A 23612-nucleotide genomic window follows, 5' to 3' on the forward strand; every position below is an offset into this window, starting at 1 on the left:
CTGTGCTCCAAGGCTACGCCCATACAGTCCCGTGGGGAGTTTATTTAAACGTATTTATATAAACATAAAATTTCTGAAAAATTGATCAGTAGTGCGGTGCCTGTGTGGACGCGCAGTCCTGTTTTTCGTGTTATTTTCCGTCTCTTTTGTGTCGGTGTTCGAGTGCATGGGGTGATTGGTCATTATAATTAAATAATGGCATCAGTAGTGTGGTGCTTTTCGGGACGCGCAGTTCTGTTTTTTTTTACCTTCTTTTTTTTCATTGTTTTTTTTTTCACTCGCGTTCGTTGGCCGATGAGTTTTTTTGTGTTGTTCTCTATTTATAGTTTTCTATAAAAACGTACCTATTTTTTTTAGACTAGCAAGTCGTATTGCTGGATTAAGCCCTTTCTATATCATTTCAATAATCATTTCAATAAATGAAGCCCTTCCTATATCACCGTTGATCGGAAGGCACGCCGACGGAGAATTTCTGGAGAATCGCGGTCGAATTAATACTATATTTAAATCCCTAGATAGCTATCTTTCCGCAGCCGGCTGCCTAAGATTTTTAAAATTTCAACCGATAAACAAATTGCTTATGGTCGCATCACCTACCACAGTGAATCCTGACCTCATACCCATCTTACTAACCCCTCAAAACTCATGTGATACTTTGTCGGAGACGCAGTCGATTTGGCGGTCCCATCACTCAAGTATCGAACTAACATTCCCATCCACTTCCCCGTGTCTTACCACTGGTCGTGGCCGGCGTCGGTATTGATCAGCATGATAGGGACCTTTGAAAATTGCGAAGGGGTGATGATTGGTTCCTACTTTTCATCTGTGGTCCACGGAGCAATTTTTGGGGGTCCTGGTCAATAACGAAGTAGCAGCTACGGGTAGACACCAATGCTATGCTATGCTAAACATAAAATTTCTGAAAATTTAAATTGTGTTCAAGTTTTCCTCAGCAAAATGGTTATATTGAATAAAGGTCAGTGCATGATAAAAAACAAATCTTCAGTCATGAAATAAGCTAACCTTTTTATAAGCTATGTCACTTTAAGAAATTAAAGACGAGCATATTTCTTTTTGAAAAAATAAAAGTTAAATCCTGTGTTGGAAAACATTGAAGAAACGAGTATAGAATATTTATTGAAAAATACTATCATCATCATCATTTTGTCGAAAATAAACCATTAAATTATACAATTTTTGAAACATTTCTATTGAAAAGATTAAAAAAGTTTCCGAGATATGTTCAGTTGAAAATTATAGGCTAATTAGGTGACATTTAAAAAACATTTTCGTCGATTTGAATTTTTTTTGAGGCTGTATTTCAGAATCTAATTACCTGATTTTTGAAGTTGCAGATAGGAAATTGTACGAAATTTCCTCAGCCTTTTAAAAATAGTTTTTGAAAATTAATCGAAAATGTATAAATAAACGTAGCTATAATTTATAAATGGTAAATTTTATTAAAAAATTTAAGATTTAAAATTTAGTCCAATTTTTCGATATTTTCAAAAAAAAAACACGATGTATTCAAAAATTCAGAAGATGTCCAAAAAACATCAAAAATAAAATAAAAATCGTTTACCTGTGTGCTCAGCCTCCAAAATTCCATGAAGGCATAGCTATGCTTCTATTCTATGATGAAGGGGAATGGAGGGGGAATGGAAAACTAATGATAAAATGTACTTATTTGACAAAGGGAATAAATAAACAAAGTTTCATCCAAATAAAAAAAATAAAATTAAAAAATATCGCGAAAATATTTGTGAAATCACAGAAAACTATTCATATTAATTTCGTTAAAAAAATGCTGAAAAATATCAATTTTACTTTGATTTATCAAAGCAACAAGAATATATTCAGAATATCAGTTTCATATTATTAAATTAATACTACAGAAGTATAAGGCTAAAATAAACAAAAAAAATGTTTTATGAAAGCTGAAATTTGTCATTTTTTTTAATAATATGATAACATAGTTCTTTCAGTGGGATTTCAAATATTGTTCTAGAGATCTTAAACGATGGAATTTTAAACATTTTCAAAACAAAGCAAACAATTGAATAACAGTTTATTGGCTCTGTTTTTTTGTTGTTTACAGTAAGGCCGTTACAAATATTTTTTGAAGTTTATGTCCTTCGACTCTGACCAAAAAAAAGGAGAAAATTTAAATTACGAGCCATGGTTTTAACATTTTAATGGAAAAAGTCTTTTAAAATGCATTATACACCTGTCCAGTGTTTTGCCATCATTTGTTTTCAAAATATCTAAGTAACTATAGACGTAAATTTTTTTGCGATTTTTTTTGTCCTGTGCATTGAAATTTTATAAAAAATCAAAACATTTTTAAACAACTCCAAACATGCTTATGATTATTATAGCATGAAAATGCATTTTAGATTGTGTTCAGTTGAGAAGACTTCTTTTTTCATGGAAGTTTTTAATTTTTTGGAAAAATATTTGTTTTGCCCCCTGATTATTCTGACCAATTTTAAAGTTACGCTTTTGTTACGCTTTTCCTATACTTATAACACGCAATATCACACTCTCAGCCCCTCCTTCCCCCCCAGAGCGTGACATACTTTATGAATGATACCTTAACAAAAAACTATTCAAAATAATAAAAAAAATCTTGCAAGTAAAAACAGCTATTTGCCTAAAATTTGCAACATTTTTATGCATTCAATCTTAAAATAATTAAATAAAAATTGAAAAAAAATATTTTCGAGGACTTCAAATCAGTAAAACTTTTTATATTTCTTAGGACCCTTAAACTATGACCATATTTAAAATGAAAGAATCTGAAAACTTTACAAAGCATTCCTAGAGTTTTTTTAAAGGCCAAAAAAACCAAATATTCAGTTTTTTGCTTTTTTGGGTATTTTTTAATGCCCCTGACTCGAGGCGGTTTAAAATACACCCAAAAAGCAAAAACTGGAAATTTGGTTTATTGGTCCTTTTCAAAAAAAAAAAAAAAAAAAAAACTAGCAAATTATAAAAAAGTTTTAAAATTGAAAATCAAATTTATCGGGCTCAAGGTGCTTTATCTCAGCAATCAGCAATCAATCAACAAAGTCTTGAATGAAAAATTATTTCAAATTTTAGTTATCCGGAAATATTTTTTCCGGGGGTGTTTGGCCGTCACGAAATATTTTTTGTTGATAATAATTGAACATTTTTCGAAATATTTAGTCAGAAAAACCTCTAACTTGAAAAGGAAGAAATAAATAAATTAAGGCAATTTTCTATGCATATTTTTACATTGACAATGGATGTAATATAATTACATGGAACAAATGAACAAATTTAAAGAACTTACCAAATTTTTTATTTCGTTTTAAGGTTTTCTTTTTGTAAATCGATACAATTTATAAAGGAATTTGTGTGAAAAAGTAATTAATTTTTTTAAATGTAAAACCAAATTATCATAACGATAACTCTTGCCTCAAACTCAAACTCAAACCTTTGTAGGGTTGAGAGGTGGGACCATCATTTTCATGGCGAAAAATTGATTTTGTTATTATGTTCAATATTTCATGGAATATTTTCAAAAAATCATACATCTTTTTCTTATAAACGTGAAATGTCATATAGCTTAGGAGGGTGCAATCTTAAACTGAAGTTCAATAGATACCATTTTTAGTGTCCTAAAAAATATCTAAAAAAAAAGAAAATTACCAAAAATATTTTTAAATTTTAATTTAGGGCGATCAATAGAAAAGAGAAAATTTAAAATTTGAATTTTCGATTTATTATTCACATACCCATTTTGTATGATTAATCAAATGTAGAGAGATTTGAATGGAAATACTAATTATGCAAAATTGCTGCTTTTAAAATAGGGCATAAATTAACAAAGTTTTGATTAAATAAAAAAATATCAAAAAGTGGATTCTCGAAAATGTAGAGAATTGTTTAATTTCTATTACTTCTTTTTATGAATAGATTCCTCCAAATTTTCAAGTCCATTCAAATCCTTCCAAGAAAACTCCCCTTCCATTCATTCCAGTCAAAAACTTTTAAAATTATCTTATGCAAACACAAACCCATTTTGCTTACCCCCTTGCCCATTTCTCTTCAAATAGTAAGGTTGGCCCTTTCCCAAAAATCGTTCGTGCTAAACTAAGACCGGTTTCCCAGCGGTGGTCGGTGGGGCGAAGATGTTCACTTTCCAGGAAGGAAATCCTATCAGCGGAAAGGTTGATTGGAAAAGTCAATAAAAAATATGCTTGCTTTCTTGTCCTCTCCGTGAAGAATGGGGCGTTGGTCACTGGCCACGCGCCCTGGCACAAAGTTTTGAAGGCCAACCCCAAGAACTTCCCGAGATATGTATCTCAAGTTTTTGTAATCGACCACGGTGACAATGTGACTTCCGGCAAGGGGAAACCCATTTTTGGTAAAATGGACGGAAAAGTTTTTTCTGTAAAGTTGTTAGCAAAGTTATGATTATGAAAAGGCTTTTTTTTGTTGGCGCCAGAGTTCAGAAAGCAAACTGCTGGACCAGATAATTAACGGTTGTATTTTCACAACTTTCCCCCCTGCAAGATTTAATGGAGGCAACCCGCCCATTCACAATAAAAGTGTAATTACCCCTCCCAGGAAAGCACCCCTGCTGGAAAGTCCCCCGTCGAGTGTCACTTCAAGTTGTCACAAAAGGACATCGCGCTGCGGACCTCCCTTTCAGCACTAAACGAGCTAAATTGATTTTGAACAAGCCGTTGGAAGATGTTTGTAAATATTCCATGATTCAATAATGGTGGGTCGTCTGCGAAGGGGAGGGTCATTTTTTTCCTTCTTTAAAAAAAAGTGGACGAGAACAAGTGGCCTCGTGGACACGTGATTGACATATTGATCCTGTTTGGCCATCACCTTGTGGACTGCTGGGAAAGAGACACTTGAAGAGGTTCGTTGACTTTGGCTGGTCGAGGGCCCCTTTTTGGGAAATCCAATCACGCAAAAGGATAATTATTCGGCACGGGACGGGATGTCCTGGGACGAGATTTGAGGGTTCTGAAGAAGCTACAGGAGAAGGAGGAGAACGGTTGCCACGTGGAACACGTGGACTTGTGTAACGGGATGACGCAATTGAAGAGGTTTGTTTTAGGGCTGGTTGTTGATGTTTTCAAAGGAGGGTTCTGATATGTTTAAACATGCAAATGGAGCTTAGAATATTAATGTGCACAATTTTCAAACTGAATTCCCCACTATTATATTATTTTATTCTTGGAATATTGATAAATATCATATAGTAATAATAGCAAAAAAATCTTTTTACCCAACAATCGATTGACAGAATTTTGATTCCTGAAGTCAAACAAGATGTGGGCTTGACATATACTATTTTTTTAAGGAGCCAGATCATAGGACTGCATGTAAAAAAACATTTGCAATTTGGAGTTAACAAATTAATAAAATTTATTTATTCGATTTAAATTCACATTCAGTTGGCAGACATCAAGATCAGTAACACTACTCGACAAAACAAAACTTGTGTCAAGGGATTGACGATATCTCATCGGTTCCTCAGAGAAAAGGCATCCCCGAATCCGATGCAATCGACAGAATTTGATTTTATGTCCACGCGGACTGACGAGAAGCTGGTAAATTTTTCAACATAAAAAAATCGAACAATTTAAAAAAAACTTGCGTCTCCTCCCAACTATATGAGCCATCTACAAAAATATGGAGGCGCCTGGTGCATAGCCATTTCCTTTAAGCACAACGGAAACAACCAATACAAATGTATAAAAAGTTGTCAAGTTCGGGGTCCACAGCTAGCATTTTTGTACGATTATAAAAATAAATATTAAAAGTTTAAAATTAAAATATTTGAAAAACATTTTTTTAAATATATTTGTTTACTAAAATTTTATGTTTCTCAAAGGTCTATGGGTACTTCGGGATGTCCATGGTAATCCAAGGACTCCCTAGAGTTAAGATCTATGAGTCTACCGCCGTAACAAGCAAGAGGTCGTCGGATTTTGACCCCGGATCTTGTGCGTATAGCATCAGTGCATATGGTAGACTACTATATGAATGTGTTGGGATGTCCATGGTCATCCAAGGACTCCCTGGAGTTAAGATCTACGAGTCTACCGCCGTAACAAGCAAGAGGTCGTCGGATTTTGACCCCGGATCATGTGCGTATAGCATCAGTGGATATGGTAGACTACTATATGAATGTAATAAGATGTACACGGTCATCCAAGGACTCCCTGGAGTTAAGATCTACGAGTCTACCGCCGTAACAAGCAAGAGGTCGTCGGATTTTGACCCCGGATCATGTGCGTATAGCATCAGTGGATATGGTAGACTACTATATGAATGTAATAAGATGTCCATGGTCATCCAAGGACTCCCTGGAGTTAAGATCTATGAGTCTACCGCCGTAACAAGCAAGAGGTCGTCGGATTTTGACCCCGGATCATGTGCGTATAGCATCAGTGGATATGGTAGACTACTATATGAATGTAATGGGATGTACATGGTCATCCAAGGACTCCCTGGAGTTAAGATCTACGAGTCTACCGCCGTAACAAGCAAGAGGTCGTCGGATTTTGACCCCGGATCATGTGCGTATAGCATCAGTGGATATGGTAGACTACTATATGAATGTAATGGGATGTACATGGTCATCCAAGGACTCCCTGGAGTTAAGATCTACGAGTCTACCGCCGTAACAAGCAAGAGGTCGTCGGATTTTGACCCCGGATCATGTGAGTATAGCATCAGTGGATATGGTAAACTACTATATGAATGTAATGGGATGTCCATGGTCATCCAAGGACTCCCTGGAGTTAAGATCTATGAGTCTACCGCCGTAACAAGCAAGAGGTCGTCGGATTTTGACCCCGGATCATGTGAGTATAGCATCAGTGGATATGGTAAACTACTATATGAATGTAATGGGATGTCCATGGTCATCCAAGGACTCCCTGGAGTTAAGATCTATGAGTCTACCGCCGTAACAAGCAAGAGGTCGTCGGATTTTGACCCCGGATCATGTGAGTATAGCATCAGTGGATATGGTAAACTACTATATGAATGTAATGGGATGTCCATGGTCATCCAAGGACTCCTGAAGTTAAGATCTATGAGTCTACCGCCGTAACAAGCAAGAGGTCGTCGGATTTTGACCCCGGATCATGTGCGTATAGCATCAGTGGATATGGTAGACTACTATATGAATGTAATGAGATGTACATGGTCATCCAAGGACTCCCTGGAGTTAAGATCTACGAGTCTACCGCCGTAACAAGCAAGAGGTCGTCGGATTTTGACCACGGATTATGTGCGTATAGCATCAGTGGATATGGTAGACTAATATATGAATGTAATGGGATGTCCATGGTCATCCAAGGACTCCTGGAGTTAAGATCTACGAGTCTACCGCCGTAACAAGCAAGAGGTCGTCGGATTTTGACCCCGGATCATGTGCGTATAGCATCAGTGGATATGGTAGACTACTATATGAATGTAATGGGATGTCCATGGTCATCCAAGGACTCCCTGGAGTTAAGATCTATGAGTCTACCGCCGTAACAAGCAAGAGGTCGTCGGATTTTGACCCCGGATCATGTGCGTATAGCATCAGTGGATGTGGTAGACTACTATATAAATGTGTTGGGCTCCCTGGAGTTAAGATCTACGAGTCTACCGCCGTAACAAAAAAGAGGTCGCCGTTTGGCTAAAGTGGTAAGCAAGGACTTTTGTTCATCGTTCAAACTTAAATATTTCGATAACTTCACATCGATTGTAGATCTTAACTCAGGGAGTCCTTGGATGACCATGTACATCCCATTACATTCATATAGTAGTCTACCATATCCACTGATGCTATACGCACATGATCCGGGGTCAAAATCCGACGACCTCTTGCTTGTTACGGCGGTAGACTCATAGATCTTAACTCCAGGGAGTCCTTGGATGACCATGGACATCCCATTACATTCATATAGTAGTTTACCATATCCACTGATGCTATACGCACATAATCCGTGGTCAAAATCCGACGACCTCTTGCTTGTTACGGCGGTAGACTCATAGATCTTAACTCCAGGGAGTCCTTGGATGACCATGGACATCCCATTACATTCATATAGTAGTTTACCATATCCACTGATGCTATACTCACATGATCCGGGGTCAAAATCCGACGACCTCTTGCTTGTTACGGCGGTAGACTCATAGATCTTAACTCCAGGGAGTCCTTGGATGACCATGGACATCCCATTACATTCATATAGTAGTTTACCATATCCACTGATGCTATACGCACATGATCCGGGGTCAAAATCCGACGACCTCTTGCTTGTTACGGCGTTAGACTCATAGATCTTAACTCCAGGGAGTCCTTGGATGACCATGGACATCCCGAAGTACCCATAGACCTTTGAGAAACATAAAATTTTAGTAAACAAATATATTTTAAAAAAATGTTTTTCAAATATTTTAATTTTAAACTTTTAATATTTATTTTTATAATCGTACAAAAAATGCTAGCTGTGGACCCCCGAACTTGACAACTTTTTATACATTTGTATTGGTTGTTTCCGTTGTGCTTAAAGGAAATGGCTATGCACCAGGCGCCTCCATATTTTTGTAGATGGCTCATATAGTTGGGAGGAGACGCAAGTTTTTTTTAAATTGTTCGATTTTTTTATGTTAAAAAATTTACCAGCTTCTCGTCAGTCCGCGTGGACATAAAATCAAATTCTGTCGATTGCATCGGATTCGGGGATGCCTTTTCTCTGAGGAACCGATGAGATATCGTCAATCCCTTGACACAAGTTTTGTTTTGTCGAGTAGTGTAATTCAATCAGTAGCCATTTGTATCGCATAACACTGGAGAGTCTGCGATTTTCTTCGCCGAAATCATTTCCGTCGAGAGCTAACAAGATCCTACTTTTTCGCTGGAATTACAAAGAAATCCAAGTCCTTGTTTGTGCCGGAGCAAAACAAAAGCGTCTGCCACTTTTTGCGTAACAAGTTTTCCACGTAACTCACGTAATGAAATCGAGCTTCTCGTGGCTGGCTGACGGTCCCGAACAAGGTTGCAAACGTATTTTGACGGTTCTAATTTCCTGGCTAATAGGACGTGTTGTGTGTGCTGGAGACCTTTTAACAGCTTCCTGGGGAAGTGGACTAGGGTGGCTAAAACGATTCTATTCTTTAGGAAGACGGATTTCAAAATCATTCAGCACCACCCTCACCCTCAATCACTCAACATCATCTGTCACATCAGGAAATTTTCTACGAAGATTATGCTTGCTTATGCGTCGTTATCTGCGTTCTGGCGTCAATGTGATACGTGTTACGAAATGATGACGACGACGAGATGTTTTCGGTCGGCAAGTGACTGATTACGAACAAGATTAATTGGGCACCATCGGTCGTGTGTTACAAAGTGGAAGCTCAAGTTGTCACTTTAGAAAGTGATCACACTGGGTGATGTATCGCAGAAAAAGTCAATATTGTTGAAATATTTTATCATTCTTTCAAAATGTATTTATTCAACTTAACTCATCTTTCTAGGTTCATCCAGTAAACGTCTCTAACCAGCAAATTAAGCTGACGATAATTGTCAAAACGCGCATGCAGCTTCCTCGACGAGAATTAGACAAATTGCATTTCTGAAAAACGGTTCACGTTGATTGATTGTGCTCAACAACCGAGCTGCTGCTGCTGCTGGGGGTTTTGTTTTCGATGTTGGCGACTAAAGGGGCCCAGGTCAAGTGGGACTTAACCTTTTTGGAGGTACGTTTTTGTAACGAAAAAGGTTCATTCAATTAGGCAGGCACAGTAATTTGTCACATTTCGCTCGCGGATGTTGAAAGCGATGTGGAATACATTGTTGCATGTTGAGAAATTCTAGTTTAATTGCATAACTTGTCAATCCATTAATATAATACAATAATATAATATAAATCGTAAATGGACATTGAGATTGACATTATCATTGCAAGTATTTATCAATCTTGATCGTTTCATTGCTCTTTCACAGAAAAAAAACTTTTTAGGTGATCTACTTCAATTTGATAAAGTTGCTTAGTTAACAAATAACAATAATAATAATAACAATAATATTCCCAAAAGTGAGATTCTTATTGGAAATGTAATGTTCTGCAACTTTGTAGAACATACTAAAGCTGTAAAACTCTATCCTGAAAAGTTAAAAGCGATTTAAAAAAGTCATTTTTGTGTGGATTTTTTTTTTCACCTACTTTACACAGCAAAAAATCCGATGGTAAAATCGAATACCAAAGCATGCACATCACCTTCGTCAAAATAAACACTTAATATTACACACTGCATGTACAATTTTTGCAAACACAAAAAAAAACAAAAAAAAATGCAATCGATGGGATTCAAACCCAGCACCAACAGTAAGGACTGGCGCCTTAGCCCATTCGGCCATCAGACCGATAAACTGTAAGGATAAACGCATATATGAGCTTGACTTTTCGGTCAAGTAGGTTTCCCATACTGATGGGCTACATGTTTCAGGGTGTAAAATCACATAAAATTGCATAAAATAATGCAATATTTATTTTACACCCAGGCCTTTTACACGCAGCTGGATTACTACTTTTTTAGCTGTGTAGGCACGAGTATCAATGGCTTAATCTCAACCAATTTCACTCAAAATAATCCAAAAAAACGTTTTTCGTTTGTGCAGCAGGGGGTCATTTTTTCTGGGCACCCTAAGGCTGGATTTTCATGGATTATGCAACGACATCGAGAGCACGAGCATCGAACCAACTCGATGCTCATGGCTTGCGTTACTTCATTTAGCTTGGACACAAACCCAAAATCGACTTTCCGGAATAAGGAACACTTGCATGCAAGTTAACGAAGGATGGAAAATGACATATTCAAACGTAAACAAAGCAGCATTTGCGTGGCGGTCGGAATTCCAGCACAACTTTTAAAATAAGCTGATGTTGCTCAATAAATCTTTTTCAAATGGTCGTATGAGTAGACTAGCGTCCAACGGGTGAAACTGGAATCACGAAAATGACAATAATTCAGTGAAAACAAATTTGCATACTTCTATGTTAGTTGGACTCGTTAGAATGTCTATTTTGCAAAAATGACCCACAGAACCCGGAAATGTTTCGGTGGCCGTCAAACGGTGGGTCAAACAGAGACAAAAATTGTCATTTTTGGGTCCCGCACAATTTTGTTAACAGAAATCATGGAAAAAACACAATTTTTCATGTTACGATCTTTGTTTTAGCCACAGACAGTACTGACCATGGATTTTGAACCAACGGGGATGTTCCGGATTGAGTGGACAGGTTCCCTACCCCGGGGGAACAGGTTAAGGGACGGTCAGAAATAAAACTATTTCTATCATGGCAATATTGGTGTCAAAGTTCATCTTTTTCAAAATCGAGCTCATGTATGATCTCCAAAACCACTTTTGGGCCGATCTGGCTACTTTGGGACCGGTTCCCGGCACTCCGGTGAAACCCGGAATATGGCAAATTACGGGATTATTTCTGAACAAGTTTTGACAGGACAATATGGATGTCAAAGTTCAGTCAAGTTCAGTCAAGTTCAGAAATTCAAGAAATTAAAGAAATGAAACCCGGAATATGGCAAATTACGGGATTATTTCTGAACAAGTTTTTACAGGACAATATGGATGTCAAAGTTCAGTCAAGTTCAGTCAAGTTCAGAAATTCAAGAAATTAAAGAAATTTAAGAAATTTAAGAAATTTAAGAATTTTAAGAAATTTAAGAAATTTAAGAAATTTAAGAAATTTAAGAAATTTAAGAAATTTAAGAAATTTAAGAAATTTAAGAAATTTAAGAAATTTAAGAAATTTAAGAAATTTAAGAAATTTAAGAAATTTAAGAAATTTAAGAAATTTAAGAAATTTAAGAAATTTAAGAAATTTAAGAAATTTAAGAAATTTAAGAAATTTAAGAAATTTAAGAAATTTAAGAAATTTAAGAAATTTAAGAAATTTAAGAAATTTAAGAAATTTAAGAAATTTAATTTTCAAATTTAGGACATTCATGAAAATAAAAAAAAATTAAGTCATTCTAGAAATTAAGGAAGCTCTAAAAATTCAAGAAATTCAAGAAATCTGAGAATTTTATTTTTCAAATTTAGGGAATTAATGAAACTAAAAAAATCAAGTCATTCTTGAAATTTAAGAAGCTCTAAAATTCATGAAATTCAAGAAATTCAAAAACTTCAAAAAATTAAAGAAATTCAAGAAATTAAAGAATGTCAAGAAATTCGAGAAATTTAAGAAATTCTTGAAATTTAAGAAATTCAGTAAGTTCAAGAAGTTTAAGAAACTCAAGTAATTCAAGAAATTTTAGAAAAACTAGAAACTCAAGAAATTCGAGAAATTCAAGAAATTTATGAAATTAAGAAATTCAAGAAACTCAAAAAAAATCGTGAAATTAAAATTCAAAAATTTCAAGATTTTTTTAGAAAATAAATCAATTAGGTTTAAGAAATTTAGGGAATTTTATAATTTCAAATAAGAATATTGAAAAACATCTAGAAATTCCGAAATACAAGGGGACACTCCATAAACTACTTGGACACCTTGAGGGGGCCCCCTCCTCTCTCTCTCAAATTCAAATCGTCTTTGCAACTTTCCAATACATTTCAAATCAAAATTATATCATTATGTGGAGGCGAGACGTTTTAAAACTGATCAACACTTTTATTTTCGACAGGCCAACTGTTTTGGGTTTTCTCATAAATTTTTCAATCTTTCCACCGTGACTCTTCCGCTTCTGCAGCGCCATTTAACCAGGAACCCACCAACTCCTTCGGCGTGGCCGTTGCCGCTGCCATTTTCCTTTGGAACACCAATAACCTGTTTTTGTGGGGCGTTGTGCCGGAACTCATCTGCTAGATCTCCCGTCTTGCCACTCGTGGACATTTCATTGAGCACCTGCAGCACGTTGTGCGCCAGAAACGGGTCCAGCCTGACGTGGTCTCATCGCAAAGCCGCCGCAGTGAGGGTTTCCAACTCCAACGATACACAAGTGTACGGTCTTGCCCGCTCTGAAACTGGCCTTCACGGTCAGCGGATCGCCGCTTCTTCTCGAAGTCGTTGTTCTGGCCAATTGTAGATCGAAACCTTCTTCGATCCACCTTGTATCTGGCCAACACCGTATTTTTCCTTCCTCGTCATCCAGCTTTAAACATTTTCCAACATTGTTTTGATTTTTTGTTGAAATTGCGATGGCAACAAAATCAGCTGTTTTGACAGATCAGTCAGATTTTTTCGTTTCGTTCAGTTTCATTTCCGACATGTTCCCGCTAGTTACCAAGCGTTATTCTGGTTTGTGTCCGGGGTGCAGCGATGGCAACAAAGCGGCGCGGACAAGCATCGTGTTTCGATGCACTGACATTTTAGCAAAGCATGGTCGTGAGTATGCTTTCGATGTCGGTCGGTTTAAAATGCTCGTGCATCGAAAATGAAAAGTCGTAAAATCGTATTTTCGCGACTTTCCGGCAATGAGTGGTATGTTTTATTACTTGTACAGTCATTTTACATCAATATAAAATATCTTTGAACATTATCTCTTTGAAAAAATGAAGTTTGCAACAAAATTCGACCACGAGCATCGAAAGCCGCTTTCGATGTCGGTCATCGAAAAATCCATGAAAATCCACCTTAATGGGCAATTGTCCACGAAGAGGAACAATGGAATAGAATTTAAAAAAAAAATTAGTGAAATACATTTTAAAACACAAATAAGCTCATTTTAGAAAGATTGATACCGCATTCTACTAAAATTGCTTAATGTTTATTTTTATTTGTTGAATTATAGATTAAATTTTCAAATGGTCATATTAGTATAGGAAATCTATGATGGATATGTTGTTTTAAAAAAGTAATCTATAACTAATATCAGGGCTCAATTCTGAGGTTATGTTATTTCAATACATATTTTTAAATCCGAAGTTCTTATTTTAAATATAATGTCAGAATTTTGTTTATTTTAATCAATGATCTAAAATAATCCGACTGCAAGTTTATAGTGGGCATATTTTTCGTAAGCTTAAACATACAATTATCAATGCACAGGTTTATGAACTGATGATGTGTTCAACTAGCAGCTTACGTGATAGTAGTGATGGTGATGGTGCCCAGTTGAGAATAACATAGAAGTACCAAGCCCAACACATTAGCTTATCGACATCAACACCGACACTTTTATGATCAACACAGAGAAGAGGACACTGACATTTTTTTTAATATGCACAGCTGATAAATTTAGAAAAAAAATATTAGAAAATTTTGAAAGATTATCACATCACAACACAAGCTTCCCTGCACCGTGCGGTACACGCGGTTCACTTGTCCCTCGGGTTTGCTTTGCGCCTGCTTTGTTCGGTTTACACCCGTACCCGACTCACACGAGCCGAGGGTATTTTGGTTCATTGTACCAGCGCACCACGACACTCTCGGTTCGCCGCGTCGGTTTTGTGTCTGGCACTCACCCATGGCATGAACCCGGTGTATGAAACAAGGTGCTTCACTCGGCACGAGCCGAGGTACGTGCCGTGGTATGCGCTGGCGGTACAAAACGGGTTCAATACCACGACACATACCACGGCACGGTGGGTTCATGCCATGGGTGAGTGCCAGACACAAAACCGATGGGGCGAGCCGAGAGTGTCGTGGTGCGCTGGTACGATGTACCAAGATACCAATACACAAATGGGTTCAGGCACGTACCGAAGCTAGAAAACCAAACCCACGGTGTGCGTTGGCACTGGCGCATGGGAAGCTTGTCACAACACAAAGAAAATCCACAAAATATTACTGAGTTAGTTCTTACACCGATACAAACAAAAAACACGACAAAAAAAATCAAAGTTCAAATCAAACACTCACGGGTCCTGCTCCTGACTGTGCAGGGAGTCGTCCGATTCCGGTACCATGCCGATCCGGCCGTACGCATTGGACGACGTCGGTGGCCGCAGGTGCTTCGGCATTTTCGGCGAATGCTCCTCCGTCGGGTCCGCCCTCGTCGTCGGGTTTTCGCGGCCAACCGGCGTCGCCGTCCTGTGTTGATGTTGGTTGCTTTCTATTGTGTTAAGCTCGTCAGATGATTGCTTTTCGGTGGTGTGTGATGGTGATGGTTGGTGGTTCGGTTGGTTTGAGTGAGAGGGAAAATCTTCTATTGTGTCGGACGCGTTGTGCGAACTTGGGTCACTCATACAAGATAAGGTGAGCCCGGTGACGTCACTTGATCTCAATAGAATGTGCGATTTTTTTTCAATTGTGATGATGTGAATATTTGATTAGCAACAATACAAACAAAAATTTAACACTAAATACTGCTGCTCAGAAAACGCTACGAGGCCACAAATTTAAAAACCAAAATTTAGGTCGTAAGGAAGGAAACCAGAAAAGGGTGTTTGAATTTTTTTTGGGTACAATTTTGCTGCTTTCTCTCTCTTTTAGTAATTCGCAGTTTTTTTATTCAATTCAACCAATACTAGTCCAATTGCGATGCTACCACTTTTCTTGGCGCTGCTCGACGTTACGATGGGTTCCGAATTTTGCGTTGACTTTTCCAATTGAGGTTTTCGATTGTGCGGATTCCGTGGTGCGTTTTCCACCACACACACACTAGCCAGCCACTCTACTGCGGAGGGAAAGTGCACTCTGTGGGATATATAGAAAAATGAAACGGTGTTTGAGTGAATCAATTAAGAATGATTGGACTTTTTTTTCCTTTTTAAAAGATACCTTAGAACTATAGATTTTTCACAGTTGCTGTTGTGTTTCGGGTGCATTTATACTAGTATCAATAATTAGCAATTAAATCTAACTAGCTTGCGAAGTTTGTCAAAATTATATTGTAGGGACACGCCACTTGATAAAATTGTAATCAAAATCAATGGTTTATATAATTTTGAAGGATTATTTGTTTTAATGAACTTTACACCAGGGCAAGAAAGAATTGAAATTTGGAAAAGCAAAACAATTTTTTCTTCGGATTCATTATAAATAAAAATCTAAACATTTTTGCATTCAATGCTGTCCTAATTTGCACAAATGATGTGATTATATCATCGAAATTTCTTAGAAATCCTTAATAAACATCATATTTCATTCAAGATCAAATGATGTGATTATATCATCGAAATTTCTTAGAAATCCTTAATAAACATCATAATTCATTCAAGATCAATTTTTAAACACTTTTTTTAACTTTTGATTTTCTTTGAAAATAAAAACTTTTTTTTATTAACATTGCCAAACAAATTTTTTTTCTTTAATTTTTCCAATTAATCAAATTTAAAATTTGTACATTTTCGCAAATTGACTTTTCGTTGTCCTTTCTTGAAATGATTTAAGGTTTGCTATTTTTTCCATGCAGAGCTCCAAACAATTTTGCAGGCTGGTCATACAATTTAACTCTATTGATAAAGTGCACCGTTTTCTAGTTATGTTCATTTCAAATTAAAATGTTCCGAAACATGTTAAAAATTTTGGTATTTAAAAATACTACATGAAGAAAAAGCAGCACTGTAAAAAATATTTGCAATAAGCTGAAAAAAAATCCCGCTCATGCTTATATTTTGCAAAACTGAGTTCTTTTTGTGTAGAGAATCGAATCACAAGTTACCGCGATATCACTCGTTTAAAAATGAAAACCAATTAGATAACACTAACTAAAACTCATTTTTCACAATATTCTAATTTAACAATGCTGTATGTCAGGTGCCATCAAAGCAAAAAAAAAATTTAGGAGTTTTATTTATCTTTGAGAATTTTTAAATTGAAGAAAACTAAAAATTTGAGCAATTTTTAATATTTAATCAAGTTTTTGTCCCCCAACCCTTCTGTTTTTCTTAAAAAATCAGAGGGCAAAAAAATAATTTTAGACTCGAATTTAAATTTTCATTAAAAAAATAACCGGTAAACTATACAATGCTGAACGCATTTTCAATCAGTTGATGAGTTTTTGATCTTTATACAAATTTAAAATTTTGGGACCACAGAACGGTACAAAACATAAAAGCTTAAGAAAAATAAATATTTTCTTAACATCATTGATATTTTGCTAAATTTGGAATAAATCATAACTGTAAAGATGTTTAAAGCATCCGGTGATACTTTTTGTTTCATTATTCAATCATTTGAAATTTCTTTTTTGGCCTTATGATACAAAATGGTTCGTTCAGACTTAAAGTGTACAATTGACAAAGTTGCATACAAAAGAAAAATAAACACATCTGGAGTTATTTTGAAAAGGTCCATTAAATCAAATTTCCAGTTTTCGCTTTTTTGGTGTTTTTGAAACCGCCTCAATCAGGGGTATTAAAAAACGCACAAAAAGCAAAAACTGAAAATTTGGTTTATTGGACCTTTTCAAAAAAAAAACTCCAAATGTCATAGTTTAAAATCTCGCAAAAAAATGCAATAATTCATTTCTTTAGAATTCAGAATAAAAACACATATGATACAAAGGCTTAATTTATTCAATTTGCACACTTTCAACATAGAATTTGCAAAACCATTTGATAAAATTCAATCAGTTTCATGAATGTGCAAATAAATTAACGAATTAATTTACATTTAAATCAACTTGTGCAAAATATTACTATACTAAAATGTTATACATTTTCAGTGCAATATATTTGATGTTTAATGTGGAAAATTTTGAAAATTATTTAAATTAAATAAAAAGTAAATAGTACTTTGCAATCAACAACCATTATCAAAGAAAATAAGTGGGCTAGTTAACTTACAATAAACTGGGGTGACTTTGATAGCCCAGGGTGACATTGATAGAAATTTGATCTGTCCAGTAATTTTGATACATCCAATGTTCCATTTTTGCATATATGTTCGACAATAATTTATTCTTTAATGCTTACACACTCATTTTTTTTTTTAAATGTTGAGATATTAATTTGATGAGCATTTCAAAAATCTATCAAAGTCAACCCGGGCTATCAAAGTCGCCCCAGTTTACGTTACAGGTTTTTTTAATCAAAATACAATGCTAAATAAATGTTGATGTTGCTAAATAAATGTTGAATATTTGAACAACAATTTTAAGTTCCATTAATGACATCAACTTTAAATTTAATGTACCTTCTGCAGACGGTACGAAAATACCAAAATGTGTTTAGGTTCTATTAGGCAAGGTCAGTTTCGCTTCGCGCGTTGAGCGCTTATCAACATATTTTTTTGTTATGTTTGGCAAGATTATGTCAAAACGTAATGTGATGAAATTGTTTGAAAATGTTGGATGATCTTACTAATACCAGAAAGAAAGCCTAGGTGTGTAGGTGATTCAAAGCAGTTTTTCTATAAGTATACTTATTAGAATCTACTTTAGTTATCTAAGTTATATTAAGAAGGCAAAAAATTAACTAAATTTATTTTACTATTTAAGTCCTCATTGGCAACATTCACCCTCTGTTTCTCCATCAAACCACTTACTTTTTAACATGATTGTATGCGCGCGGGATTAGAGTTTAGAGCAAGTTCACAATCGATCACACACCGCTGCTGTACAACTTGGTAATCCAATTAGTGGAACCATGTGCTCTCTCACTCTTTCTCTCACGGGAACTGTATCAACAACAACCCTTTGTCACACTAACACTCACATGAACTTTGGCTTTTACGGCGCTTGGCGCACACACGAGGCACCTTCCGGAACCCAACAACCGATTGCTTCTTTCGAACTTTTCTTATTCTTCACTTTACATTTTTTTTTCTTCTATATTTTTAATAATTCAAGGCCAGGAATACCACCGCCAAGGAGCCCCGCCCATACACTTGATTTTTAAGCTCTTCTTTGATTTTTTTTTTCAAACTTAATTAGCAACACTTTAACACATGCACTTCACAAACAAACGACCTCGTGACTTCTCCCTCGAATGAAACCACCTGCGATTCCGTGACACGACTATTCACGAGCTAAAAGGACTCCCGGGGTGGAATTCGTCGCCGTGTCCAAACCGATGCCGAAACGAGCGCGAACTAAGTCAGCAGGATCGAACCCCAGACGATGTGACGATCTTGGCTGAAGATGACGATCACCGTGTGTCCAGCAGCAGCCGAAGCAGTGACGAGTGATGATGATCTCTGTACGACAGTAGATTCGGGTCGCGGTCCTGCTCGTCGGCTATTTCTGAAATCTGAAATATAAATCAAAAAACGAAGGCAAAATATTAACGCTCGTTAATGTTTTTAATTGTGTGTGGCACGTACCACAAACGTGTTTGTGTGTGTGTGCGCAATTGGGTAGGGTAATGAGATGGAAATTTTGGGATGATTTCGGCGATGAGAGCAAACGGGTTAGTTTATATTGGTGCATCGGCTTTAGAACGATGACGGGTTAAGATGATAATCGTAAATATTCGGTTCGTAAGCTAAGACGATGATGACGGCAGCGAAGTGGGTTTGGAATGAAGCCATGATAGAGCTTCAAATATTTTGTTAGAATTATTATGTAGACATTGTAGACCTAGATACAAAATGACATTTAGTTTTGAAAAAAATTGAGATTAAATAACAAATTTGAAAGCCTAAGGTGAGATACAATCAATTAACTAAAACACAAAACATAATCCCAATAGCATACTACTAAGCTAAAGTATCAGAAAATTCTTTTGCAAGATATGGATTTGCGACTTCGAAAATTGATTTTCCGAATAAATAGTAAAATTTGGGTGCATTGGTGTCTTCAGAAGTAATGTTGCAAATGGTAAAGGGTCAACTTTTGGTATTATTGTAAATTAGGGTGCCAACTAGATGACTAAGGTTACTTAAAAAAAAAACTAAATTTTCAATAATATTTTTCGCTTTTTGTTGTCTCCTAAAAAATATGTTAGGTTTGTCAATCCAACCAACTTTGTCGAAGACACCAAGAGTTACTCTTGCAATCTACACCTTCTACGACCAAATTTAGAGAAAGCATCTGAGCAAACTATCCATAATAATATTATTGAACGTTGCAATTCTGATTCAAGATTTAGAGATAAATTAGATGTACAGGTAACTCTAAAAACAAACATATTTAGCCATTTCAGATAAATTGATGCAAATATATCTTGAAAAAAATCAGGCCATGCCTAAGGCTACCAACTGTTGCTGAGTAAAAAATCGTATAGTCATCCCACATATTCGGAACGGTTTCCAGATCGGCCAATGTTCAAAAAATCATAGCAAATCGATAATTGAACTTAATGATTCGCTTTTACCTTCATTTGAAAGCTTTTCTTGCGATCTTTCGAATGCTGTATCGTACATCAGCAAATTTTTAACTTTTATATGAAGATTTTGAAGAATTACTTTGACCCTTGAAATCCACAAATTCGGAACACTTTTTTCTTACGAATGTAAACAAACTTTGGATCTCTCCAGGAGTACATATTTATTACCAAATAATGACTTCACTCACTGAAACCAATAAAACTCAAGCTTAGTGATGTTTTATACATGGCTTGATAACATTTTGTGAAAATATCAGTTAAATTCAGGTGTTCCACAATTGTGGGTGACACAATAACATCCCACAATTATGAAACAGGCCATTTGGAGGCAGTGTTTTGCTGCTCTGGACAAAATAGTCTTGGAATGAAGTTTTTTGTTCAAAAAGTACTACTTTTACTAGTGAAATAGCAAGATTATGTCCAAATGAAGGTTCTAAATATAGTAAGTTCGACAGAAAAGCTACTTTTGGCATTCTATTGACAAATTATCATAAAAGTGTTCTGAACTTGTGGGTGTTGTTTTTTTTTTATTGAAAAGGTTCTATAACATGTGAAACACAATATTTTATAGGACTTTAAAAAAACTCTAGATTTGTTAATTCAAATGTCCAAATAGTTTCACAAGTTTTAGAAAGCCTTTGGAAATGGATAAATATATTTAGTAAGGAATTTCTAAAAGAACAATTCTGGATTTTTTTTTTAATTCTAGAGGTTTTACTTGGACTCGGCAATCAAAAATAAGTTCAATTTTTTGAAGGGAAATTTTCCCAAGGCCTTCGTACAATTGAGTCTGGACTGTATTAGTATAACCAACATTTTAATGGTTTTTAATAATTTTAGAACATATTTTTTGGTAAGTTTTTATTGGCTCGCCTAGTAGTCTCTCTTGGTACAGAACTACAAAAAAGTTCACCGAACAAATCGTTGCTGTCGTGCTAACTTGTCGCACGTGCCAGGCCTGCAAAATGTTTCCAACCCAGCGTATACATGAAGCAAACTAAAATGTCAGTTTACTGCTAGCATGTGACTGTAAGCCTACTGTGTCCGTTCAACCACTGCTGCCTGACTCGTGCCGGTCGGCTGCTGGAGAATGAGAGACGTGAAAAAATGAGCTACACTCACTCAATTCATGTCGTATGACTGACTCGTAAAATCCTCTCTAAACACTATTTTGACAATTTTTAAACAATTGAATGGTTCTAGACTGTGAAAAACACTCAAAACAACCATAACTTATATTCAAAATTACATTTCCACGTGTGGTGCTGACCTTTAGTTATGCACACCTTGTTATGCCAACCTTGGATAGATGGTTCCTGACACATGAAGATCTGTCAGTTGACTGATAGATGTCAGAGTGGGAAGTTGTGTGTCAGGGAGTGTGAGTGTGTGAACCGAGAGCGGATGTTCCCTGCAGGCCGGTGTGGCCATGATAATCTGTTCCGTGATAATACGGTACCACAAATGGCGACGAGGATTGGCGAAAGATTGGTAAGAATGTTTCAATTAGTTCGCCAGCTGAACTATCTTCCCGAAGCGGAAGAAGGAAAAAGGTAAACAAATGGTATATTCGTTTGGGTCCGCTGTGAGAATTCTCACTAGGATGGATAATTACGGGCCGTCAGGATTTTCTTTGGTTACTAGTGAGCCGCTTAACAAACAAGCAAGAAACTCAGTGACAACCAGTTAATGGACAACTTATACTGACGTTTGTTATGGGCACTCGGGTGGAGAGCTCACCTGATTAAGAACTCGTTAAGATCCAAGCGAATATAACCAAGAAGTGGCAGGAAATTATACTGTACCCAGTGTGGAGAGATAATATGCGTAAAAGTTTTTTGATCTAAAGTTGAATCGTGTTTATATTAGAATTGGTGGAAATGATTGAGGGTCAAGACGATATTCACTTCATCTTTGTTTTAAAAAATACAGCTTTCGGAGTTGGAAAAAATGATAATTTGAAATATTAAAATGGTACGAGTAAATAATCCAATGAACATAAATAGACAGACGCCTAAAATAATGAAAACGGTAAATTTTCAATGTTTTAAATTGTGTTGTTTTGTTCATAGACAGATACACTAAACCTGGAGGTTCACATTGTCGTTTGTACCCCGTTGGTTTGACGAAGTCAAATTAAATGAGACCCCATTCGTTTGAGACCATTGGTGTCGAACCATCGGGTTTGTAGTACATACAGGATCTAAATTAGAGTGGTTAAAGCCAAATACAATTTAAACAGACCGGAAGTCGAAACCCGGAAGAGTAGACTTCGAGGCTTCGAGCCAGTTGAAAATGACGGGAAGGCCTAGAGTCTGACCCGAGGCTTCGAGCCAGTTGAAAGAGACGGGAAAACCAGGAATGTGACCCGAGGCTTCGAGCCAGTTGAAAGAAACGGGAAAACCAAGAATGTGACCCGAGGCTTCGAGCCAGTTGAAAGAGACGGGAAAACCAAGAATGTGACCCGAGGCTTCGAGCCAGTTGAAAGAGACGGGAAACCAAGAATGTGACCCGAGGTTTCGAGCCAGCTAGAAAAGGCGGGAAGACCACGAGTTGAATCTTAAGGCTAAGAGCCAGTTGATGATGAAACGGGAAGACCACGAGTTGGATCCCAAGGCTAAGAGCCAGTTGATGATGAAACAGGAAGACCACGAATCGGATCCTAAGGCTACGAGCCAGTTGTTGATGGAATGGGAAGACCATGTATCGGATCCCAAGACTTTGAGCCAGTTGTCGATGGAACGGGAAGACCATGAGTTTGAATCCGAGTCGGCAAGCCAGTTGTTAATGAATCAGATAGACTAAGGGTCAGATTCTAAGGCTACGAGCCAGGACTTAATCATTCCAGAGGGACTGAGAGTCATCACCTAAGGTTACGAACCAGAAATTTATAAAGGTAGAGTAAGTGACTGATTGCTGAAGATTCGAGCCCGAAATTGGGAAAAGAGTATGAGAATTAAAAGTCACTCCTCCTTGAGTCAAAAAGGACCAAGAAGAGCACAACAATCAAATAGCTCCAGGATCCGAAAGACCATGTGTAAAGAACGCCGAGCTGGATAAATTTTGCCTGACTAGACTTCGAGGTTACCCAGAGGTTAGGTCGTTAGCTCAGTTCAATTGTAGGAATCGTCTCCCTAAAAAAAAACTGCCTCGGTAGAGTCACTAGGGGGCAGTTGGACCCACAATCCAAAAGTCGTCAGTTCAAATCCCGGGGTAGATGGGAGCTTAGGTGTATAAAGAGATATGGATTGACTCACTGTTTCAAGCCTTCGGACACCTAGTTTTGAGTAAAAATCTCGCAATAGAGAACGCCAAAGTAATACTGTAGAGCGAACAAGTTGATTTGATTTTAATTAGAAGAATTATAAAGGAGGTACACAAA

At 36.6% G+C, this 23612-nt stretch overlaps 1 protein-coding gene across 6 annotated transcripts in view; it reads right to left on the minus strand.

Moving 5' to 3' along the window:
- Positions 1-23612, minus strand: part of LOC6046631 (P protein) — a 156905-nt gene that overhangs the window by 113815 nt on the left and 19478 nt on the right. For 2 of the 6 annotated variants that reach the window (XM_038257041.1, XM_038257042.1), the window contains exon 2: positions 18450-19153. In XM_038257041.1, coding sequence (XP_038112969.1) covers positions 18450-18459 — 10 coding nt within the window. In that variant the 5' untranslated portion in view covers positions 18460-19153. Of the gene's footprint in view, positions 1-14103; positions 14183-14879; positions 15657-18449; positions 19154-23612 lie in introns of those variants that run through there. The other 4 variants (XM_038257038.1, XM_038257039.1, XM_038257046.1 and 1 more) reach the window with 4 other exon arrangements.

This window comes from Culex quinquefasciatus, chromosome 2, assembly GCF_015732765.1.
Source record: "Culex quinquefasciatus strain JHB chromosome 2, VPISU_Cqui_1.0_pri_paternal, whole genome shotgun sequence".
Classification (NCBI taxonomy): Eukaryota; Metazoa; Arthropoda; class Insecta; order Diptera; family Culicidae; genus Culex; species Culex quinquefasciatus.